Raw genomic sequence first — 21,632 nt, forward strand, 5'->3', positions numbered from 1 at the left:
CCTCTAAATCTAAAACTTGAAATTGAGAATGTTTCTTAAAATGTTTCACAATATCTCGTGAATACATAGGCGAGACCTTCAGCTCCTCGTATAATACTACAATATTGTATCTGATCCTCTCTGCTTCTCTCCTCTTTCTTGACAAATGATACTCGTGATATAGAGCTCATATATTTTCACGAGTTTCTTCTTCTCTTTCAGAGGCTCAGACATGTCTCCAACACCCCATTTTTGAATTCTCTTCATCCCCTTCAAATACCTCATTCTTTGTTCCAAGAAACATGCATTCTTTTCCAAGCATAGTTAAGCCAATACTACTTCAATGGAATCCAGTACCCAATTCTCCTTTCTCTGTATTTTACTCTGTATTGTTTTCATACAAGCTCAAGATTTTCAAACGTACATTGTTCAGTTGCATCCAAATGGAGCAACAAGACCCCCTTTTAGCTCTAAGCTTCAATGGCACCTCTCTTTCCTTGCAAAAGCCATTTCCTCTGGAGAAGACTCGTCTTCTCGCCTTTTGTACTCCTACCATTCTGCTATGGAAGGCTTTGCAGCTCAACTCACTGAAGCTGAGCTCGAGTCTTTAAGAAAATACAATGATGTGTTATCAATACGTGCAGAGAGGAGGCTTGAAGTTCAAACTACTTATTCATATAAGTTCTTGGGACTAAGTCCGACGAGAGAAGGTGCTTGGTTGAAGTCTGGATTTGGTCGAGGGGCGATCATTGGAGTGTTAGACACTGGAGTTTGGCCAGAAAGTCCAAGTTTTGATGATCATGGAATGCCTCCTGTTCCACAGAAATGGAGGGGTATCTGTCAAGGAGGACAGGATTTCAATTCTTCAAGCTGCAATCGCAAGATTATAGGCGCGAGGTTTTTCAGCAAAGGACATCGTGTGGCCTCAATGACATGGTCACCAGATTTAGTGGAGGAATATGTATCACCTCGGGATTCCCATGGCCATGGCACACATACAGCATCCACTGCTGGAGGAGCTGCGGTGCCAATGGCTGGTGTGCTTAGAAATGGAGCGGGGGAGGCACGAGGGATGGCCCCGGGTGCCCACATTGCAATATATAAAGTCTGCTGGTTCAGTGGTTGTTACAGCTCTGATATACTTGCAGCAATGGATGTAGCCATAAGAGATGGAGTAGACATATTGTCACTCTCACTTGGTGGCTTCCCCGTTCCACTTTATGATGATACTATTGCCATTGGCAGTTTTAGAGCCATGGAGCATGGAATTTCAGTTATATGTGCAGCCGGGAATAATGGTCCAATCCAAAGTTCAGTAGCCAATGGGGCTGCTTGGATTGCCACTGTTGGCGCTAGCACACTTGACAGGAGATTTCCAGCATTAGTTAAGTTAGGCAATGGAAAGTTCCTGTATGGAGAATCTTTGTACCCCGGGAAGCAAGTTCCAAGCTGCTCAGGTAAGAGTCTTGAACTCGTTTATATCAAGAATGCGGACAAGGGAAGTGAATTTTGCTTGAGAGGATCGCTTTCAAGAGAACAAGTCCAGGGAAAAATGGTTGTGTGTAATAGGGGAGTCAATGGAAGGGCAGAAAAAGGGCAGGTTGTGAAGGAGGCAGGTGGTGCTGCTATGATCCTAGTAAACACAGCAGTAAATTTAGAGGAAGATTCTGTCGATGTCCATGTCATTCCAGCAACGTTGATTGGCTTCGATGAATCAACTCAATTACAAAACTATCTGAACTCGACAAAAAGGCCAACAGCTCGATTCATATTTGGAGGAACGGTAATAGGAAAGTCAAGAGCACCTGGGGTAGCTCAATTTTCGTCAAGGGGGCCAAGTTATACCGATCCTTCAATTCTCAAACCCGATTTGATTGCTCCAGGGGTAAACATAATAGCCGCTTGGCCGCAAAATTTAGGCCCCAGTGGCCTTCCAGAGGATTCAAGAAGAGTAAATTTCACTGTTATGTCAGGGACTTCTATGGCTTGTCCTCATGTTAGTGGAATTGCCGCATTGCTCCACTCAGCTCATCCTAGATGGACTCCAGCAGCAATCAAATCCGCATTAGTGACCACTGCAGATACAACTGACCACTTGGGAAAACCAATCATGGATGGAGATGCACCGGCTAAGCTTTTTGCAACTGGAGCTGGACACGTAAAACCAGAAAGAGCCATCGATCCTGGACTAATATATGACATCCGGGTTGATGAATATATCACTCACCTCTGTACTATTGGGTACAGAAATTCTGAAGTCTTCAGCATTACTCATAGGAATGTCAGCTGCCGTGACATTTTACAGAAGGAGAGGGGTTTCAGCCTGAATTACCCCTCAATTTCAGTAATTTTCAGGGCAGGAATGACTAGAAAGATGATCAAGAGGAGAGTAACAAACGTAGGGAACCCTAATTCTGTTTACTCAGTTGACATTGTGACACCTGAGGGAGTCAAAGTGAGAGTCAAACCACGTCGCCTGATATTTAAACATGCAAACCAAAGCTTAAGTTACAGAGTTTGGTTTATGTCAAGGAAAAGAAATGGATCTCAAAGGATGAGTTTTGCAGAGGGGCAATTGACATGGGTCAATCTAGGAAATAAAGCCAACAAAGTCAGGAGTCCTATTTCAGTCACATGGGCATCAACGAAGTGAAGGCTATCACCAATGTCACAACAATAGCACCAAATGTTTATTGTCTTAGTTCAAAACTTCCATTAGGAATTTCACAATCTTATTAGAAACTGATGTTAGAGCATATACAGCTGACAGGCAAAGATCATCTTTATCTTTCGATAAAGAAGAAATGAATGATAATCATTTGAAAGCAATGTGTTTTACCAAGTACATTTATCTCCTCAATGTTCAGAAGTTGTAACATGTATAAATAGATTAGACCAAGCACAAGTTTGCACTTGGACTTGGAAGTGAACCATCTATAACAAACTAAAGGAACCATCACAAATGAACAAATATCACGAAGAAAGAGAATAGTGAAAGCTATAAAAGGAACTAGAAGTAACATCTAACTGTAAATGGATGCAGCTATCTTGTCACTTATCAGCATGTCGCTAAGAAGATTTTTCAAGTTTACACCTTTTGAACTAATTACTCATAAACCAATATGACAGACAAAAATTTCAAGAAATTGGTCAGGCAATAAAAAGAAAACATACAATCTCAACTTTTAACAAACTGCAATCCGTTTGCACTAGCATACCGCTCCATAAATCTCATGAACCTGTCCCATTCTCGTGGAGTCCGCATTATATACTTAGCTTCAACTCCCGCAGGCTTTCCGTTAACAAACTTGGCATTTACATCAACTGATGAAAGAACCCCTTCCTCATCAATCATGTAGAATCCAGTGATATCCCCAACTTCACCAGATGAGTCGAATACGGAGGGATTATCAAACCTGAATATGGCCATACCATTTGTCCCGTCCCTTGACTTGGTAAGCTTCACATCTGGTATTGTCTGTTCATCAGTTCCTTGTATGAACTGAATTTTTGGCTGAACCATCATTATACTTAGTCTGGACATTTTTTGGTTTTGGATGTTGGAAGTAAAACGTGAACGGGTTAGGCACAAGCGCTGGCCATTGAATGAAGATCCTGCACTTTGATGAACCACCCCTGATGCTATTCCTACAGTACAGAACACAAAAAATAATTATTGATCTTGAATTAACAATGATCGCCTTTTTAATATGCTTACTTTAGGTACTATGCTATCCAGGAGTTTCTTAGCCCTATTATTCTTATGCCACTAGGAAATATAGAGAACTTCTAGTACTTTTTATTTTTATTTTGTAATGTTGGCCTGAGATGATTTTAAATGGAGAAACATGGTCAATGAGGATTCATATAGTGAACCTAATTTGTTTGGGATTGAGGTGTAATTGTTGCTGTTGAATCAACTATGATCCCTAATTTCCTAATTTTTTCTATTACATCGGGAGGGAATGGAAAAGGGAGACAACAAGAATTGAACTCACACCTATTATGTGGAAAACTTCCACTAGTGCCACTAGACTGCAGGTCTTGTGGCCCTAATTTCCAAGTTTAACATTCAGCTGCATTACATTTCCAGTACAAATTATCCCAGAAAGAAGATTATCAAAAAGATGAATGCACAAATACCCACCTCATTAGTTACTCAAAAAGCGTAAAAAGAAAACTAGAAATACAACTCCTTACGGAACTTAACGAGATATACTGATAAACCAAGAATTATTGAAAGAACTCGGCCATTAAAGGAAAGAGAGTCAAGATACATAAGCACATTAAGTTGAAGGAAACATACCCAAAAGAGAGCGAGGCTGATGAGAACTGTGAGAAAGTGCAGGAGAGAATGCAAGAGATTGAAGAGTAGCCATTAGAAAAGTGCAGAGAGAAAGAGAGAGAATGGAGCAGAGGGAACTAAAAAAACAGTCGATGTGGAAAGAGAGAGTGGCTGGTTGTAACAACGACAGCCATTCGCTTCTAACATTCTTTTAGATTTTTTCAAATGGATTGGCTTACCCATACCATTTGATTTTTGAGCCAACCACCAGACAATACACTCCCGCCAACTTTAATTAACTAGATGGGCTGAAAATCCTATCTGGGCTTTTATCAAGTTTTGGGCTGGCTCTAATAGCAGCCCAATAAAAACACTAGATGTTTGAGCAATTGATAAAGGGAGTTTTATAGCTTTACCCATAAAAACCAAACTAATTACTCTTGTCTACCTATTTATTTTTCTACCCATTAAACTAATTATTTTTCCTACCCATTGTAGCTTTTGTGGGTAACTAGCTATTTTTTATCCTTTTCTTTTTTCTCCTTTTACTTTATTTTTTCCTTTTTACTCCTTTTCTGTTCTTTTTTAAAATCATAATGTTTTTTATTTTGTTATTTTCAAATAATCTGATTCCATACACAATTTTGGCTCCTTTATTTTATTTTATTTTTTCGCTTTTTTCTTTCCTTTTGTTCATTTTCTTTATTTCTTCTTCCTTTCATAAATTAATTTAGCTTTACTTTATTTCTACATAATCTAATTACATTCACTTTTTTGTTCCTTTTCTTTATTCTTTTTTTTTATATAATAATAAAATATAGATGATATATTTAATATTTATTCACCTTCTTTAATATAACTGATAGTATAATAAACTATTTGTCTTCATTTTTCTCTTTTTTTTCTTCTTTAAATCAATTATTAAAACAACTTATACATTATACTTGTTTTCTCTTCTCTCTCTTTTTTCATTGCATTTTCATTTTTTTAAAAATGTATGTATTATTGTAAATATTTTTAGCACATAGGATTCAAAATTATATATCATTATAATAAAATGTTATATTAGTATAATAAAGTCACATGTTAGTATTTAATGTTATTGTAAATTACTTGTCACAATAGTATACCAAAGCTGCATATAAGTATACCAAATAGCTACATTACTATTTTATGCCTTCCTACATCTACTTATACAATGAATGTTATTTTCATGAAACTCCATAAAAAGTCATTTAAGAAAATATTTGCAAGGACATAGTTGGAAATATTAAAAAAAATTAAAAAATTACTTATTTATTGCAGTATACTATTATATTATATTATATACTATAACAATATAATGTTACCATAACCATGACTTTAGCTTTGAACAATAACACCTAGATAATTCAACAAATAGCAGTCGAAGTATACTATTAAGGTATATTGTATACTATTACAGCATATTGTTGTAGTATATTGCATATTATTATAGTATACCATTACAATATATTATATACTATAATAGTATACTGTTGCAGTATAGCTATATACTCCTACAGTATATTATATACCATAGCGGTGTACTATTTGGTAATTGTGTTCTTCTTCCATTATTACAGTATACCATTGCAGTATATTGTATACTATAACGGTATACTGTTACAATATAGCTATATACTCCTACAGCATACTGTATACCGTAGCGGTATACTGTTGGGTAACTATGTTCTTCGATTTCAGCTAAAAATATTCGATCTCAATCACCTCAAATCAGCTCCAAATGCGAACAAATTTTACTATAAACTTCCTGAAAGTACTATAAGTAATATTTTACAGCACCCACTTTGAATTAAATATCAAATCTTAAAAATAAAATTTTAATGTAGGAGCTTCAATATCAACAATGGCGGGTCTTCAATGACACACAATTTTTTTGATATGGGAAGCTTAATATATAACCACAACAACATGGGCTCAGGAATACAAATAAATACACAAAACATAATATACTAATATAGAAAAAGGATTTTGGAGTGAAACTCATGTAAAATCATACGAAAACTTGTATTTTAAAATTTATATAGAAAATTCTAAAAAAATATTAGGTAAATGCATGGGTTTGTACTGGGTTTTCATCATCCACTAAAAAGACTAAGCTATGGGTATTTTTTTTGAAAGGGAAAAAGAACGTTTGGGATGTAGGACTCTACTTGTTTAGAGAAATTGAAAAGAGAAAGGGGATTGGATAGACGGGTAAATAGTTTAGGCCGTATGGGTAAGAAAAGTAAATCTTTTGGGCTTGGGTATTAAAGAGTAAATAGTTTGGGCTTAATAGGTATAAAGTGAGATTTTTTTCTTGATAAAGACTTGTACATTAACCCTCATTGTTATCTGCATATGGATTAATTGAGTCAAATTTAAACTAAGTTAATAGTTGAGTTAATAAAATGGATTGTTGAAGAAAAACTAGAATTATGACGGGCAAAATATAAAATTTGTTACACCCCATACTTTCCCTCTCGTAAAAAGTTGGAAACTAATGATGAATTTACGCGCAACCAATCGGCCGGCGACAAGTTATGGGGACAAAAGGTGATTACGCATTCCATCAGATTGTGCCACCTTCCCCACAGGGCGCAATGGTCGGTGCGAGGCGACCCGTTTAGTATTGAGGGCGGTGAAATTTTTAGACTTGATATAAAAAGCAATACAACTTTCTTCTCTTTCATTCTACACAAAAATCATCTCTCGGGTTTCTTTTAAGAACTCTTAAATGATTCAAGGCATAATCAAAGGCGAACCTAGCTGAATTTAACGTAAAGAATCTCGTTACCATCACTGAGTCATTTGCCTTCTTGTTATACTAATTTTGGAGATTCCGTTGAAGTGAAATCACCATAGAAGTGTAAGAACTCAAAAAACATAGTTAGCCTTTCAAAAAGGTATGTGAGGCAATTTTCTTTCGTTGGCATGTCTTGATGCAAGCTGTCCCTTCTGAAAAATCCTTTTGTTGTAAAATTGAATTGTTCTAAGTCTTTCTTGATAATGATGTTCATGTTCTTATACATTCTTTGCGTGTTGCAATTTTTTTCAAGTTTGAGATGTTCCCGAATGGTATCAAGAGGCAGTGAAATGTAATTTTTTTAAAGTATATATATATATATATATATATATATATATATATATATATATATATATATATATATATATATATATATATATATATATATATATATATATATATATATATATATATATATATATATATATATATATATATATATATATATATATATATATATATATATATATATATATATATATATATATATATATATTGTGCATCCACTGATCAGTTGGGTGTGATGAGACAATGATGTGAAGTATTTACCGAGCCCTCGTGTGGCCGGGTATGACCGAGTCCTCTACAAGGCTGGGTATGGAATGATGTATCATGTGATATTATCGAGTCCTCTTGAGACCGTGTACATCGAGTTTTGTTGAGACTATGTATAATCAAGATCTTCTGAGGCCGGGTACGATCGAGTCCCCTTGAGGCCGGGAACGCCAAGTCCTGTTGAGGCCGAGTACAACCGAGATCTCCTGAGGCCGGGTACGATGTGATGAAGATATAGGACTTTACCGAGTCCTCTTCGAGGCCGAGTACGATATGATATGATATGATATGCCCCAAAGAGTGGTTGAGCATGATATGAGATTATATGCCCCAAAGAGCGGTTGAATAATATTGTATTATATTATATATTTAATGCAAAGCCCCAATGAGTGGCACGCATTTATAGTTCATGGTTTCCGCAGTGTATGCCCCAGTGGCCTGTCTTCGGTATTCAGTTCGAAATTTTGTATTTATATCTATTATAATAAGTCTTTGGTTTACCTTTATTACATGTCTGACATATTCAGTACATCTTTCGTATTGATACCCCTTTCTTCTAGGCATTATGTTTATGCCCACAAATACAGATAGATCCGGTGACATGCCTCTTCAATAGGGTACCTGTTTCACCTGTTAGTTGTCGCACTCCACTTCTCCGGAGTAGCTGAACAGAAGTCGATAGGTACTGGAGTACATGTCTTTATCATTTTGGGTATGATGGGGCCCTGTCCCAACCAAGTTATTGATTGTGGAGGCTTGCATACTAGTGTCCTGTGTGTATATAAATGTTGGTTATGACTATGTTGGCAACGGTGGTGTATATATAAAATGTTAAAGTTTCTTCCACGGTCATTTGTGAACATTTTCTTAATTTTGGTATCATACTTGGAGGCCTTGTTGGCCCAGATCTCATGACGAAGGGTCTAAGTTGGACGTTAGTTCCCACTGGTCTTCGAGCATTATGTGTTGTATCGCACCTCCCGAGGTTGGGGTGTGATAAAATTAGCAGCTCGGCCGAAACTAATTGTATTATCTAGCCAAAAGGTATATAAAATATATATATATTTGTAAATATTACACGTATATACATTTAGTTAGCTATTTTTTTAGAACGGCTAAAAATATATAGTATTTTTCAATTGTAACTCGATACATCTAAAGTTTGTCTGGTCAATAAGGGTTAAGGAGCGGATTAAAAACAATCCACTTTACTGGAGTCACTCTTTTATAGTTTTCTCTAAAAATTCTATGTTTAACTGTGTTGCTGAAAATGATTTTTTTATTGATTGTTTCACGACAGACAAACTAGTGAATTATTTTGAGCTAATAATTAATCCAAGTGATCTTATCTTGGAAGGCTTGATTTGGTCAACCATTTTGACTTTTTGAGTGTTATTTGATAATGGAAGCATGAATCACTCAATCCGTCCAAATATACTATGGGGCTAAGATCCCTTAACATGCCGAGGATTATGTAATAGAGAAAAATCTAAGGATTTGAAACTATGGATTATTTTCAAAAAGTATTAAAAATTGTTTCAATGCTTTCGAAAAAGAATTCGACCAATAAACAAAGGTTTTCAGTTTTTTCGCAAGAACTAAAAACACATTTGGAGTAGTATTTTTAGTTTTTGCAAAAGCTGAAAAACTTTTCCCTAATGGCATTTGGTTGAAGAAAAAATCCAAAAATATTTTTGAGTTTTGACATTTGAAATTTTATTAACCTGTTTATAATACAAACTCAGTAGTTTGTGCAATTATCGTAAAGCTTCTGACTTCACCTTTAAAACAATTCTAAATTGGAAAATGATAAGAACGGTTTATACTTACATAGTACTATTGCACAAATGTTATTCACAAATTACAAATTCCCTATATTCCTTTTAATTTCAATCTTATTCAAATGTTATACACCAATACTTATTACTCCATCTGTTTTAACTTAGATGAGATAGTTTGACTCGACACAAAGTTTAAAAAAGAAAAGAAACTTTTGAAACATGTAGTCCTAAAAGCTTAAAGGATAAAAGTTTTGTGAGGTCATAATATTTGTGTGGCTATAAAAACTTTTCATCAAGGATAAAATGGGTAAAATAAAAATTTCAAAGTTAAATTATTTTTAAATATATGTATCATTCTTTTTGGAACGGACTAATAAGAAAAGTGTATCAGTTAAATTGAGATGGGGGAGTATCGCGAAAAGCATGTACTTTAATAGCATGTTTGACCAAACTTTTTTTGGGCCAAAAATGCTTTTAGCCAAAAATTGAGTTGTTTGACCAAGCTTTTAGAAGGAAAAAAAGTACTTTTGAGGAGAAGCAGAAGTAGATTTTGAGAAGCAGAAAAATGTAGCTTCTCTCCAAAAGTACTTTTTTGATAAGCACTTTTGAGAAAAATACACTTAGAAGCAGTTTTCAAAAGTTTGGCCAAGCACTAATTACTGTTCAAAAGTGTTTTTCAAATTAATTAGTCAAACACAAACCGATTCTCACCAAAAGTACTTTTTTGAAAAGTAATTTTGAAAAAAAAATACTTCTCAAAATAAGCAGATTTTAGAAGTTTGGCCAAACATGCTATAAGTCAATCTTACATTATTTTCATAAATTTGCATAGAACAATTATCAATTAATTAATAATTAACTGAAATGCGTTGTCACTTGAATTTTTTAACTATTAAGATTAAATTACTTGATCAATCTTCCGATACCTCTATGCGTTTATCCCTTTTTCCTTGCTTGGTGTTATAAATTGATCAACTTTAACATATTATTCAAAAAAAATTCTTTTATTTGAGATTAACAATCTGTAATTAATATGGACATTTAATGAATGATTTGATTTGTGTGAAAACATCATTCTATTGGATTCACAAGAGAGAGGGAATGAAGGAGGCGGCGGGCAGCTTCAATGAAAGTACTGTATTAGGTTGTCCGTATTATATTCACGTACTCTGCAACTTGACACCGCATTTAGCGCGCCGTTAGCTGTCCCAATTAATCCCCTTGTCCCAACACCCACCCCCTTCTTTTTCAACTCTTTGATTCCTTGCTTTCTCCAACACGTCACGGATCCTCTCCTCTCCTTTCTTTCTTCGTTCTTCTTCTTCATCTCTACAGTTCTTTCTTTCTTTGGTCAGAGGAGTCGACCTTTGAATTGAATTTACCCATTAATCCGTGAGTGACCAACTCAGACTTAGTCCCCTTCCTTTACTCTTTCTCACTACACAAACGCGCATTCCCATTTGTGGTGAGACCCAATATCTATAAAAACGCCCACTTTTCTCACGTCTCTAATTACACGCCCTTTTCGACTCTTTCAAGGAAAGTTAGCTACTTTTCGACCCAAAATCTTGACTAAGTTACATCCCACAAACATAGGTGTAGGATAAATCTGAACTGACGGGTCAAAGTTGTTTACAAAGTTCACATCTTTTTTAGCAGCTAAGTATTGCTACATTTGGTTAGAAGCTAAGATTTGATATGGAAGGATTCCAAGCAACCCCAGATGATGGTGGGATAGCAAAGAGGCTTTGGGTCAAGTTCAAGAACGAATCACTTTGTGCTCTTTATACTCCTTTTATTGTGTGTTTGGCATCTGGGACTTTGGATTCTAAATCATTTCTTCACTGTATCTCTCAAGATGTCTATTTCCTTCAAGCTTTTGCTCAGGCGTAAGCCCCCACTTTTTTAATTCATCAATATACATATTATAAAAAGATAAATCCATGAGGAGTTCTATTGAATCTATTGATTAACCGTTTGCTTTTGGCAGTTATGAGTTGGCGGAGGATTTTGCGGATGACGACGAAGACAAGGAAGCTATCCGTGATTTGAGAAAGCGTGTCTTGAGGAAGCTTAAAGATCAAGATGATCTTGTGCGGGTAAGCTACACCTGAAATTCCTGGTTTATTCTGTCTATGTTCATATGAATTGATAGAGTAAATCAAAATGGAAGAAAATGATGTTCTTAACTAGTCGGGATTAAGGTGTAGTGGTTGTTATTACATAGTCTTGTTAGTCTGACTAGAGACTTGTATATTAGCATAGGAATAAGTGTGGCTTTTGGACAAATTTTAGTTTTCGAGAACCCCCAATTTGTCTTAAAAGGCCAATAGATAGGCGCGAATAGAACAGGTGGATGCTTAAGGTTTATATATAACTGATCCAACTAGTGTGTGATTGAGGTGTAATCGGTTGATTGTTCATATCGAAATTCAGGTTAACCATTTAAAAGCATGTAATGGATGGGTTTCTTGTTGGATTTTTAACTTGGGAAGTTAATATGAATTGGTAATTCAGTTTCATAAATAGATGTAACACTCTTTGGTTAATTGGTAGAGGATCACGTGCAAATTTTCTCTAACTCAAGGTCTTTGTGATTAATATCACATACTCCCTCCGTTTCAATTTATGTGAACCTATTTCCTTTTTAATCCATGCCAAAAAGAATTAGCTCTTTCCGTATTTGGGAAACAATTTACCTTTATGCAATGATTTATAACCACACAAAATATATGTGCCTCATTTTACACCACAAGTTCAAAAGTCCTCTCTCTTTTCTTAAACTCCGTGCCTAGTCAATTAGGTTCATATGAATTGAAAAGGAGGGAGTATATAATTTCGGTTTCATTTTTTTCCATCTCCTGATTGAGGAAAGGCGAAAGATTGAGATGCATCCAAAAGTTGTAGCCTAGTGGTCAATAAAATAAGTGAAAACCTTTGAGATTAGGGTTCGAATCCGGGCAGAGACATAAAAGATTAGGTGATTTTTTCTCATGTGCCTAAGTCTTGGTGTGTAGAGTTACCCCGTACCTCTGCTGGTGGTGGAATGATTGAGGTGTGCACAAGCTGGACTGGGCATCTTCAAAGAAAAAGGAAGGACAAAGCCCCCCCCCCCCCCCAAAAAAAAAAAATCTTATCTCTAGTTTATCTTTAATTGAAAAGGGTAGTATAAGTGTATAACGGAACGTGAAATTTACTGGATAAATAGTTGATCTAGTAGGTTGTCTGGTAGTGCAAATTTTGTACTGCTAGAAGAATTTTAGATGAGAGCAACAAAGAACAAGATGAGAGTCCAGCGATTTAATGGGCTTGTGCTCACTTCTCCGAACCTCTTCGACCGGTCTAGAATCTCTTTATAAGGAAGGACAAAGTCCAAAGAGCAGCTGTTCTTGCATTAACCATATCAGCATTTAGAGGTGTCCATGTTATTAGTATTATTTATCAGCGATGTCGATTCTTCAGCTTTTAACAGATACATCATAATGCAGGAATGGGGCTTTGAACTTCCAAATAATAGCACTTGTGACAGTGCCACAGTTAGATACACTGACTTTTTGCTGGCCACAGCAGCAGGAAAAGTTGAAGGGGAAAAGTTTACCGGTAAAATTGTGACCCCTTTTGAGAAGACAAGGCTTGCGGCTTATGCACTTAGTGTAATTGCACCCTGTATGAGGCTTTACAGCTTTCTTAGCAAGGAGATTAAGTCTGTTTTGGTCCCTGAAGAGAACAATAACATCTATGAGAGATGGATTGACTGTCTATGTTCAGAAAGTTTTGAGGTGTGTCTGGTTTTTGAGCAATGCATTATTTTTCATTTTGGTAGGAATTTCTTATCCAAATACAAAGAGTATTCTGTAGTTGAAATTTGTCTAACCGTTCCCTTGTAATGGTTCTGTGCTTAGGCATATGCTTCAAGGATTGAGGACCTACTGGATAAACTAAGTGTTTGTTTGACTGGTGAAGAACTTGATGTTGTCGAAAGGCTGTATCACCAAGCTATGAAACTTGAATTGGAATTCATCTCTGCTCAGCCAATTACCCAGTCCACTGTAACCCCCATTTCTCAAGTCCAAGAACCAGCAGGATGCAATCTTACCATGTTTTGTGATTTTGACATGACGTGCAGTGCTGTTGATTCATCTGCCCTTTTGGCCGATGTTGCCATCATAGCAGCAGCAAAGAGTGATCTAGATGATTGTGAAACCCTGTACCCTCGTGTTTCTGCAGCTGATCTTCGGGCCACTTGGAGCAATCTTTCTAGCAAGTATATTGAGGAATACGAGCAATGCATAGAAAGCATCATACCTAGTGAAGCAGGTATGTAGTCTTCGTCTGTTCTTTTGTAGATGCCTCTTTGTATCACGACAATGAGAAGTCCTAAAATATCTCCAAATTCATGGCAGTTGGGAGATTTGATTATGAGGGTCTGTGTAAAGCACTAGAGCAGCTGTCTGATTTTGAAAGGAGCGCAAATGATATGGTGGTTCGTTCTGGTGTATTAAGAGGGTTGAGTCAGGAAGACATAAAACGGGCTGGGGAACGCCTCATCTTTCAAAATGGTTGCAAAAACATTTTTCAAGAAATACTTGGAACCGAAAACTTGCATGCAGATGTTCATGTACTGTCATATTGTTGGTCCGGAGATCTGATCAGATCAGCTTTTTCATCAGGTATACCTTTGCACTCCATTAATTCCTTATCTGGAAAGATATACATTGCTGCAGAACACAAAGCAAGGAAAACGTCTCCAATTCTGTAACATAATAACAGGCTGAATGTGATCAAAGCACGAGAATGTAACTTCATCTTTTCGTACCAACCCAAAAAATGTAAAAAATGCACGCGGGGATATAAGAATGGGTTGGTTAGTTGATAGTTCATGTCCGGTTTTCTATCTTTAAATCGAATTGAGCAGATTTGAGCTAAAGAGATAAATAATGAACTTGTGACAACTAGGGTGTAACCAATAGATACGTGGGCCGGCCATCAGCCCACATGATTATGATTATTTACTGCCTTAAAAAAATGATATCTGAAATTTTTCTCAGTTGGATATAGATTGAATTCTTTAAGTTAGAAGCTATTGGTTGACATCCTCTTCCATCAGCAGGGGTCTTACCAGTGTTAAATGTGCACTCAAATGAGTTACCTTATGAAGGATCTGTTACCACTGGTGACATGATTAAGAAGATGGAATCTCCTATGGACAAGCTTCAAGCCTTTAACGACATCCTGAAGTCCCGTGAGAGTAATAGCAAACATACTACAGTTTATGTTGGAGGCTCCGTCGGTGACTTGCTTTGCCTGCTCAATGCAGACGTGGGGATTGTGATTGGTCTGAGTGCTGGCCTTAGAAGATTAGGTGAACAGTTTGGTATTTCTTTTGTTCCACTGTTCTCCGGTTTGGTAACAAAACAGAGGGAGCTAGCTGAAGGTGGTTTGAAGGGAATGTCTGGCATTCTTTACACTGTCTCCAGTTGGTCTGAGATACATGCATTCATTTTGGGATTATAGACTTCCAAGCCCCCGGCTATTTAGCTGCTCCCTGAAGCATGTGTCACAGGGTAATGGGGGTTGGTAAATTTATCTGAGATTAACAAGCATATAAATTAGGTTATATCTGTCTAACATGTGGCTAATCAAACTACATGTCCATGTGTCGGTCCTTGGTCCTTTTTTCGTCAAGGACTAGTAGCCCGTGTCAAGTTATACTGTCTGGGTGATTTTTAGGACCCAAGGCAATTTGGTCACTCCAGGCAATTAGTACTGTAGTTTGTTTCCTTTGTGCTACTCACCTCTAGTCGAGTGCATCGGCCTCGTGTTTTAAAGCATTGTAGTTGTTCACTTTCTCAAGCTTTTGAGGGGGAGAAGTATGAGACTCATGAGGGAGTGCTTATTGTGAATCTGCCTCGGTGTAAATCCTGAATATGAGATGATTTTATTAGGAATCTCATTTTCAGGATATTGTTGCTTTACATATATTTTAGTAAAGGCAACATGGAAAAGTCAATTGTTTGTCAGGTTATTTACTTGTAAACTGAACATATTGATTTGAACTGTTTTTATTTTTCTTCCCTTGAGTAATGATGAACTATGATGGGAATGTTTTATTTTCCCATTTGTAAAATGTGTATCTCATGAAAGGTTGCTTAATGAATGCTTTGATTTTCCTAGTTTTTTTTATGGCTAGTTTGAATTTATGGGATCCATTGAAATATAATTAACTTTGATCCCAAAGTTAAAGCTGCTTCTGAATCAAATCGATATAAACCAAATTGAAAGTCTCAACCTGGTGTAGTTTAGAAGAAATGAACCAAGGAAAATGCATATACTAATATTGCTTCACCTAAGTTGGGTCAATTATATGAATTCTCATTAATCATATTTTGTCATTTAAATTCTATATTTGCTTGTTGACTGGAACTGTGAATTCCAATTAATGTACTGCGATGCCTCGAAAAAACTCTTGAACGATGTTGTTAAGGAATTTTTCAATGTGTTTTACGGGTTATATCAAAAAGCAGATACAGTCAGATCTCTCTATAACAACATCCCTATATAATAGTCATTTACTATAAAAGCCGAATTTTTCTCGGAACCGAATATTATATTATGATATAATATATGTCCTCTATAATAGCAATTTACTATAGCAGCCAAAAAATTTTGGAATAAACGAGTTGTTATAGAGATGTTTGATTGTAGATGTCTTTTAACTATAGTGTTAATTATTTTGAGTCTTTTCAACATTTAACAGTCTGAACAGAATGAATTTGATAAAGGAAATTCTTTTTAACTTATTCGAACTAGTTAAGAATTGTAGTGCAGTTTGATTCTATGATGTGCTTTATGTGATCATAATTAATAAAGCGTTAATGTTAAATTAGCCGAAAGATGCCGTCCGCCGCTTGCCCGAAGAATTTCTGTTGGAAATAGAAAGACAATAACAAGGCATAAAAGCAGATGAAAGCTCCTTATTATCCCTGTCAATTTAATTCTCTTTTGCTTTGCTAAGTTCTTCCAATACACACACATTTTCTCTCTCTTTCTAAATCTAATAAGGATCAAGCATCAACAACAACAAACTAGAGGTTGTTTTCGATATACGCCCGATTCTCTCCCTCCAAAAACTGATAAGGATCAAGAAACAATAACAACAACAACCCAAAGGCTGTTTCCAATAGACGTTCGACTCCCTCCCTCCAAGAACTCCCCACCTTGCTCTTGGGGTGACTCGAACTCACAACCTTTTGGTTGAAAGTGGAGGGTGCACACCACTAGAGCAACTCACTCTTGTCCTAATAAAGATCAAGCATTTTTCTTTAATAAAACTAAAATTTTCAATACTTGTTAATAATTTTAACTTCAAAATGTAATATTTCACACATTTTCTAACTATATAGATTTCTAAAACAGAACTTAAAGAACAATATTCTATGCAGCCATTCTCTTAGACGTGAGAGGTACTACTAAATTTGCACATCTTTCTTAATTTCTTTTCCTAATCTTTTTGAAGGGATGCAGTATGTAATGTAACATGTAAGTGAGTGTGTCCATTAGCCAAGCATGTGCCACATGCTTAGCCACTGTGATTTTGATTTATTTTTGTAGACTTTAGGGTACAATGGGTTACACATAACCCCATGTGAATACACCTATTCACTCCCACTCCTTAAACTAATCCATCATCAAATCATTGAGAATCCTCATGTTCCATCTTTAAATAATTTAGTTTCTCTAAACAGATTAGATCACCGAATGTTAATATCGAATTTGTTGCAAATATATATATATATATATATATATATATATATATATATATATATATATATATAAAAAAACATGTATTATATCCACTATTTAATTATTATGTGCTATTCACTTCTTACTAGTTCTAGTTACTACTGCGTTGAAAATTACAGGATGGAATAATTAATATTCCCACTTAGCTAGTGGTGTTCACAAATCAAAATGCAAAGCTTAGTAGCCTGTCTATCCGTGATAAAGAAATCGGGTAAAAATAAACATTGTTTTTTCAAAAATGAGATATCTATTCGATTTATTTTGTGTGAATAATGAAAAGACTCTAGCTCGTCCTTCTGAATAAGAACACATCTTTTGACATATTGTTTATCCAAAAAACGGATATGGTTGAATTTATACGTAGTTCTAACGGTACGTGGTATAACATGGCATAAACCGAAAAATGAGTGAAAATATATTGAGTATTGACTGTATAAAGAATGAAATGCAAACCAAATAGAATAGAAAGTTATTTTATGAACAAGGAAGATGAATCAATATATAAGCTCGCAAGAGGATATTCTCTATATCTGTATCAGTATGTTTTTCTCTATCAATAATATGAGAGTGTATCAATGCCTTAATCATGGATGCCTTATAGAAATAGTAGTTATGCCTTTTATAGTAGAGAAATCCTACTTTGGCTATAATTAAAAATACATAGTGGGGAACCTGTGGTAGAATAGCTTTTCCCTAATTCCCGTCAAAATTCTCTCTCCTTAGTGCGACTGTAACACTCTTGTCCCTTGGCTCGACCTCGATCGGACTTGGTATTGGTTGGTTTCCAGATTTAGAGCCCGATATTGACTCGGGCTCGATATTGACTCGGGGCCCGGTATTGACTTGGGCTCGATTTTGGACGGTCTCTGATTCTCAAGCTCGATAACGCCGCTTTGCATCATAGCTCGATTTGGATTCGAGCTCGGTAATGACTTCGAGTTCGGTATTTTATCGGTCCCAGAAATTTGAGCTCGGTAACCTGGCTTCGGATCTCATACCCGATATTATGAAGATGACCTTCGATCCATTATGTCCCAATCTTGACTAATCATACGAAGGTCGAAATCGGTTTTGACCGTATACAGATAGTCCCCTCGTTTCTCGGGAAGAATGTGGCGAGAAACGACATGATTTGCAAGCGGTATGACTCGATATACACTGACGTTTGTATCGAGCCCGACCATGACGTACGTGATAAATGTCCCGACGGTTCAGTAACCAAGGCATTAAATACGTGTCAGACGGTGATCGGCCATTGCTAATATTGAACCGTCGTTGCCAACCCTATAAATAACTCCTCTTTTTATTATTTTTTACTTTTACATCTTCAATTTCCAAATCTTCTAAGTTCTTTCTTGCGTTTTTTGAGTTCTTCATCTGTAAATCTGTAATTTTTACTTCAAAATCTCTATTTAAAACACCAAATCTTCGTCGCCTCCTTCTATTTTCAATCTTTAAATCCAAATGGCGAAAACGTCAAAAACCGTTCCCCAAAAAGAAAGTGCTTCTTCTTCGCGTCCCGCCGGAGACAAAACACCGGTGGAGCCACGACCGGAGGAGTGCATTCCCGGGGGGGTGTGTTCTTACTTCTGATTTTAAGATCGATAAAGCCTCGTCGGTTCCCGGTTAAAGTGAACTAGTATCGAGGTATATGTGCTCGATAACTAAGGGACACCTTGAGCGGTTAAGGAAAGATTGTGACTGGAAGAACAAAGAAGTGATAATCCCGGCTCCCGAAGAGGATATTACTACCGATGTGAAAGAGTTTTTAAGTGTATACACTTACCCTTTCACGTTGGGCCCCCTCAACCCTGTTATCATCAATTTTTGCCGCCAATACCAAATAACTCTAGGCTAAATCCACCCTTCTTTTTGGCGGATTGTTATTCTGATCCGCTTCTTCGTGAACAAAGCCGAGGGGATGCCTTTCACCCTCGACCACCTCATTAGATTGTACAGCCCCCGCCTCTATCGAGGTGGGTTAATAAAACTCCAACGTCAGGCCACCAAAGTATTGTTATCGAGTATAGACGAGGACATGGACCGAGGCTGGATGGGCCGGTTCGTTAGAGTAAAGACTTTCGACCTAATCCCGGTCGAGAGAAGATGCCATTTTCCGAGGAATGGAATATGAAGCGCAAGTACAATCCTATTGTTAGCTCTTATTGTTTTGCTCCTTCGTTTCTTTCTCACCGATATCCTTTATTGTGATGTAGCGGCTGCTTGGATGCCCGGTGCAGTTCCTAACCTTAAGAGCTGGGTACGGGACCTGGCTTCGACCTCCACATATGCCGAGCGCTCGTGGCGCGACTTATCAAAGAGCCGATGAGAGGCTAAAATCATGGTAAGCCTCTTTCTTATGTCTTCAATCATTCGAACAAAATATCTTTCCTATATTTAACTTCTTTGTGTGTAGGCCTAGGCAAAGATGCAGTTGTGAGGCCCCCGTCTGGCGAGGAAACAATTTTGGCCCCAGTTCCAAAACCAGCGAAGGACAACAAAAGAAAAAGGGCCTATACCTCCCAGGATCCAAAACTTAAGATAAAGGCGTCTCGTAAGCCGAGAAGAACATCATCCCTTTGACCGAAGAATCAGCTCAGCGTCTAAGGGATGAAGACGAAGAGGAAGAAGAAAACGACGGGTCCATATTGGTGGCCCGAGTGAAGAAGACCATCGATGCCTCAAAGGCAGTTGGGTCGATGGCGTTTGACGAGGCTCCATCTCGAACTGAGGGGATGTCGGAGAAGGACTCGGGCAAAGTCCCCGAGTCGTTAGAGATCGAGGATGCCTCCCACCGAAGTCAACAAACGGTGGGTATATTTGAAGGGGCCGGCCCTGAAACTATTCGAACTGAGGAGAATGCCCTAAGCGATTCGCTTGGGGCAATAGTAATCGGAGACTCGCCTACTCTCCCTGCTTTTTTTGAAGGGGCAATTAGGGAAGCCCGAGCTTTGGGGAACCTCGAGGTAGACAGGGCCCATGAGGGAGATGACCCCTTTCGTGATTTGTTTACCGGTATTGAGGATGCTGCCGGCCCGAGTGACGCGTCGGGTCTTTTCTTCGAGGTTCAACGAACCCTGAATCGGGTAAGTCTCGATTCCCTTTGTTGATGTCATATTTTTCTATTTTCTGCCAAACTTTTTCTTTTTTTCGTATAGGCTTTAGCTCTTCATCAAGAGGAGTTTTCCAAGTCTAGGAGCTGAGCTGAGCCGACGTGAGGCCGACTTTCGAGGGATTTCGGAGGAGAGAAATGCCCTCAAACTTCTTAATGGGCAGAAAGAGGAAGAGATCAAAGATCTTCGAGCCGAGTTGGCAAAGCCATATCAAGATTAGACCGACCTGACCGAGCATGTAATTATAATCTTAAAAACTCATGGGCTCGATTCGGGAACGGTGGCTAATATTTCGATCTCACAGTTGCAGCAGAATCTTGAGGTGATCGGGCTGCTTCGTGAGGAGGTCGATACGATAAGGGCGGAAACCTTGGGGTGGAAAGAAGGCATGGACCGCCTTGCAGCAGAAAAAGAGATTGCTCGAGCCTAATTATCATCGGCCGAAAGTCAACTTCAAGGCATAAAGGAGAAGAGCTCGGTTCAAGCAAGAAAGATAAGGGAGCTCGAGGCTCTGTTGGCTTCTCAACTTGCCAAGGCCAAATCTGAAGCCGAAAAATCAAAGGCCGAGGCAGATGCATTCGTGGCCATCTATAGGGCCGATGCTGAAGCCGCTCAAGTACAAGCAATAAAGACAGCCGAGATCGCTCAAACACGAGCATATTGGGTTGGTGAACTCGCCAAATGCCAATCTCGGAGGGAAACCCTCGAGGAGATCCATGCTCGAGGTTTCGATCTTACCGAAGAGATAAAAAAGGCTAAAGAGCTTGAAGCCGATACTTGAGCCTTGACTTCCAATGATGATGATGGTGATGATGGGAGCAAGAGTGGGTCTGAGAGCAGGGAGGAGCCCGATGGAGAAGAGACTTCCCCCAGAGATAACCATGAAACTTAGGGTTTTTTCCATTTTGATTTTTTGTGTAGGGTCCTGATCTGACGTTTGTAAACATTTATATATATATATAAAGATCTTTTCCTTTCCCGACTTGTCTCTGTTTTATTCTCTGCCTTGTGAAGATTTTGTTCCATTCATGCCTTATGAAAGTTTTCATAATTTCAAGGCTTTAGGCAATTTGATCAAAGTTGGACCTTGTAAAATTTATAAATGAGTGAGCATTTCCTCGAACTTGAATTAAAAAGTAGCCCTTAGGCTTTAATAGTCGAGTGTATTTGGTTTCTCGAACTCGAAGTAATGTAGCCCGTAGGCTTTATGGTCTAGTGAGTGATTGTTCTAACTCGAAGTAATATAGCCCGTAGGCTTTATGGTCGAGTGAGTGATTGCTCGAACTCGA

At 37.5% G+C, this 21,632-nt stretch overlaps 3 protein-coding genes and 1 long non-coding RNA gene across 5 annotated transcripts; 3 read left to right on the forward strand and 1 right to left on the reverse strand.

Annotated features, from left to right (window-relative positions):
- Positions 1-210: 210 nt before the first annotated feature.
- On the forward strand, positions 211-2,824 carry LOC107797029 (subtilisin-like protease SBT1.2). The gene has a single exon (XM_016619864.2). It carries the CDS (start codon positions 323-325, stop codon positions 2,630-2,632), a length of 2,310 nt encoding a protein of 769 aa, XP_016475350.1. The 5' UTR covers positions 211-322; the 3' UTR covers positions 2,633-2,824.
- A 179-nt stretch (positions 2,825-3,003) lies between these two features.
- Positions 3,004-4,459, reverse strand: LOC107797030 (photosystem II reaction center Psb28 protein). The gene is made up of 2 exons (XM_016619865.2): positions 4,286-4,459; positions 3,004-3,627 (listed from the first exon to the last, which is right to left on the reverse strand). The coding sequence occupies exons 1-2, from the start codon at positions 4,356-4,358 to the stop codon at positions 3,158-3,160; spliced, it is 543 nt and encodes a 180-aa protein (XP_016475351.1). The 5' UTR covers positions 4,359-4,459; the 3' UTR covers positions 3,004-3,157.
- A 2,506-nt stretch (positions 4,460-6,965) lies between these two features.
- Positions 6,966-8,496, forward strand: LOC107797027 (uncharacterized). Its single transcript, XR_001650575.2, has 2 exons — positions 6,966-7,191; positions 8,207-8,496. It is a non-coding gene; the product is annotated as an uncharacterized LOC107797027 (long non-coding RNA).
- Positions 8,497-10,589: 2,093 nt separating this feature from the next.
- LOC107797028 (bifunctional TH2 protein, mitochondrial) lies at positions 10,590-15,610 on the forward strand. Of its 2 annotated transcripts, none has more exons than XM_016619862.2 (6): positions 10,590-11,316; positions 11,418-11,526; positions 12,916-13,206; positions 13,330-13,744; positions 13,831-14,097; positions 14,535-15,610. In XM_016619862.2, exons 1-6 carry the CDS (start codon positions 11,126-11,128, stop codon positions 14,939-14,941), a joined length of 1,680 nt encoding a protein of 559 aa, XP_016475348.1. In that variant the 5' UTR covers positions 10,590-11,125; the 3' UTR covers positions 14,942-15,610. The 2 variants fall into 2 exon arrangements, with proteins under 2 accessions (XP_016475348.1, XP_016475349.1); XM_016619863.2 differs by having other exon boundaries at positions 14,538-15,610.
- The last annotated feature ends 6,022 nt before the right edge of the window (positions 15,611-21,632 follow it).

This window comes from Nicotiana tabacum, chromosome 19 (genome assembly GCF_000715075.1).
Source record: "Nicotiana tabacum cultivar K326 chromosome 19, ASM71507v2, whole genome shotgun sequence".
Classification (NCBI taxonomy): domain Eukaryota; kingdom Viridiplantae; phylum Streptophyta; class Magnoliopsida; order Solanales; family Solanaceae; genus Nicotiana; species Nicotiana tabacum.

What these genes read in the sequence shown, in the direction of transcription:
- LOC107797029 (XM_016619864.2), top strand. Translation starts at nt 323, where the DNA reads ATGGAATCCAGTACCCAATTCTCCTTTCTCTGTATTTTACTCTGTATT.
- LOC107797030 (XM_016619865.2), bottom strand. Translation starts at nt 4,358, where the DNA reads ATGGCTACTCTTCAATCTCTTGCATTCTCTCCTGCACTTTCTCACAGT. An exon ending in TCAGCCTCGCTCTCTTTTGG is followed by an intron (nt 3,628 to 4,285) that starts GTATGTTTCCTT and finishes TCTGTACTGTAG; the next exon opens with GAATAGCATCAGGGGTGGTT.
- LOC107797028 (XM_016619862.2), top strand. Translation starts at nt 11,126, where the DNA reads ATGGAAGGATTCCAAGCAACCCCAGATGATGGTGGGATAGCAAAGAGG. An exon ending in ATCAAGATGATCTTGTGCGG is followed by an intron (nt 11,527 to 12,915) that starts GTAAGCTACACC and finishes ATCATAATGCAG; the next exon opens with GAATGGGGCTTTGAACTTCC. An exon ending in TATGTTCAGAAAGTTTTGAG is followed by an intron (nt 13,207 to 13,329) that starts GTGTGTCTGGTT and finishes TTCTGTGCTTAG; the next exon opens with GCATATGCTTCAAGGATTGA.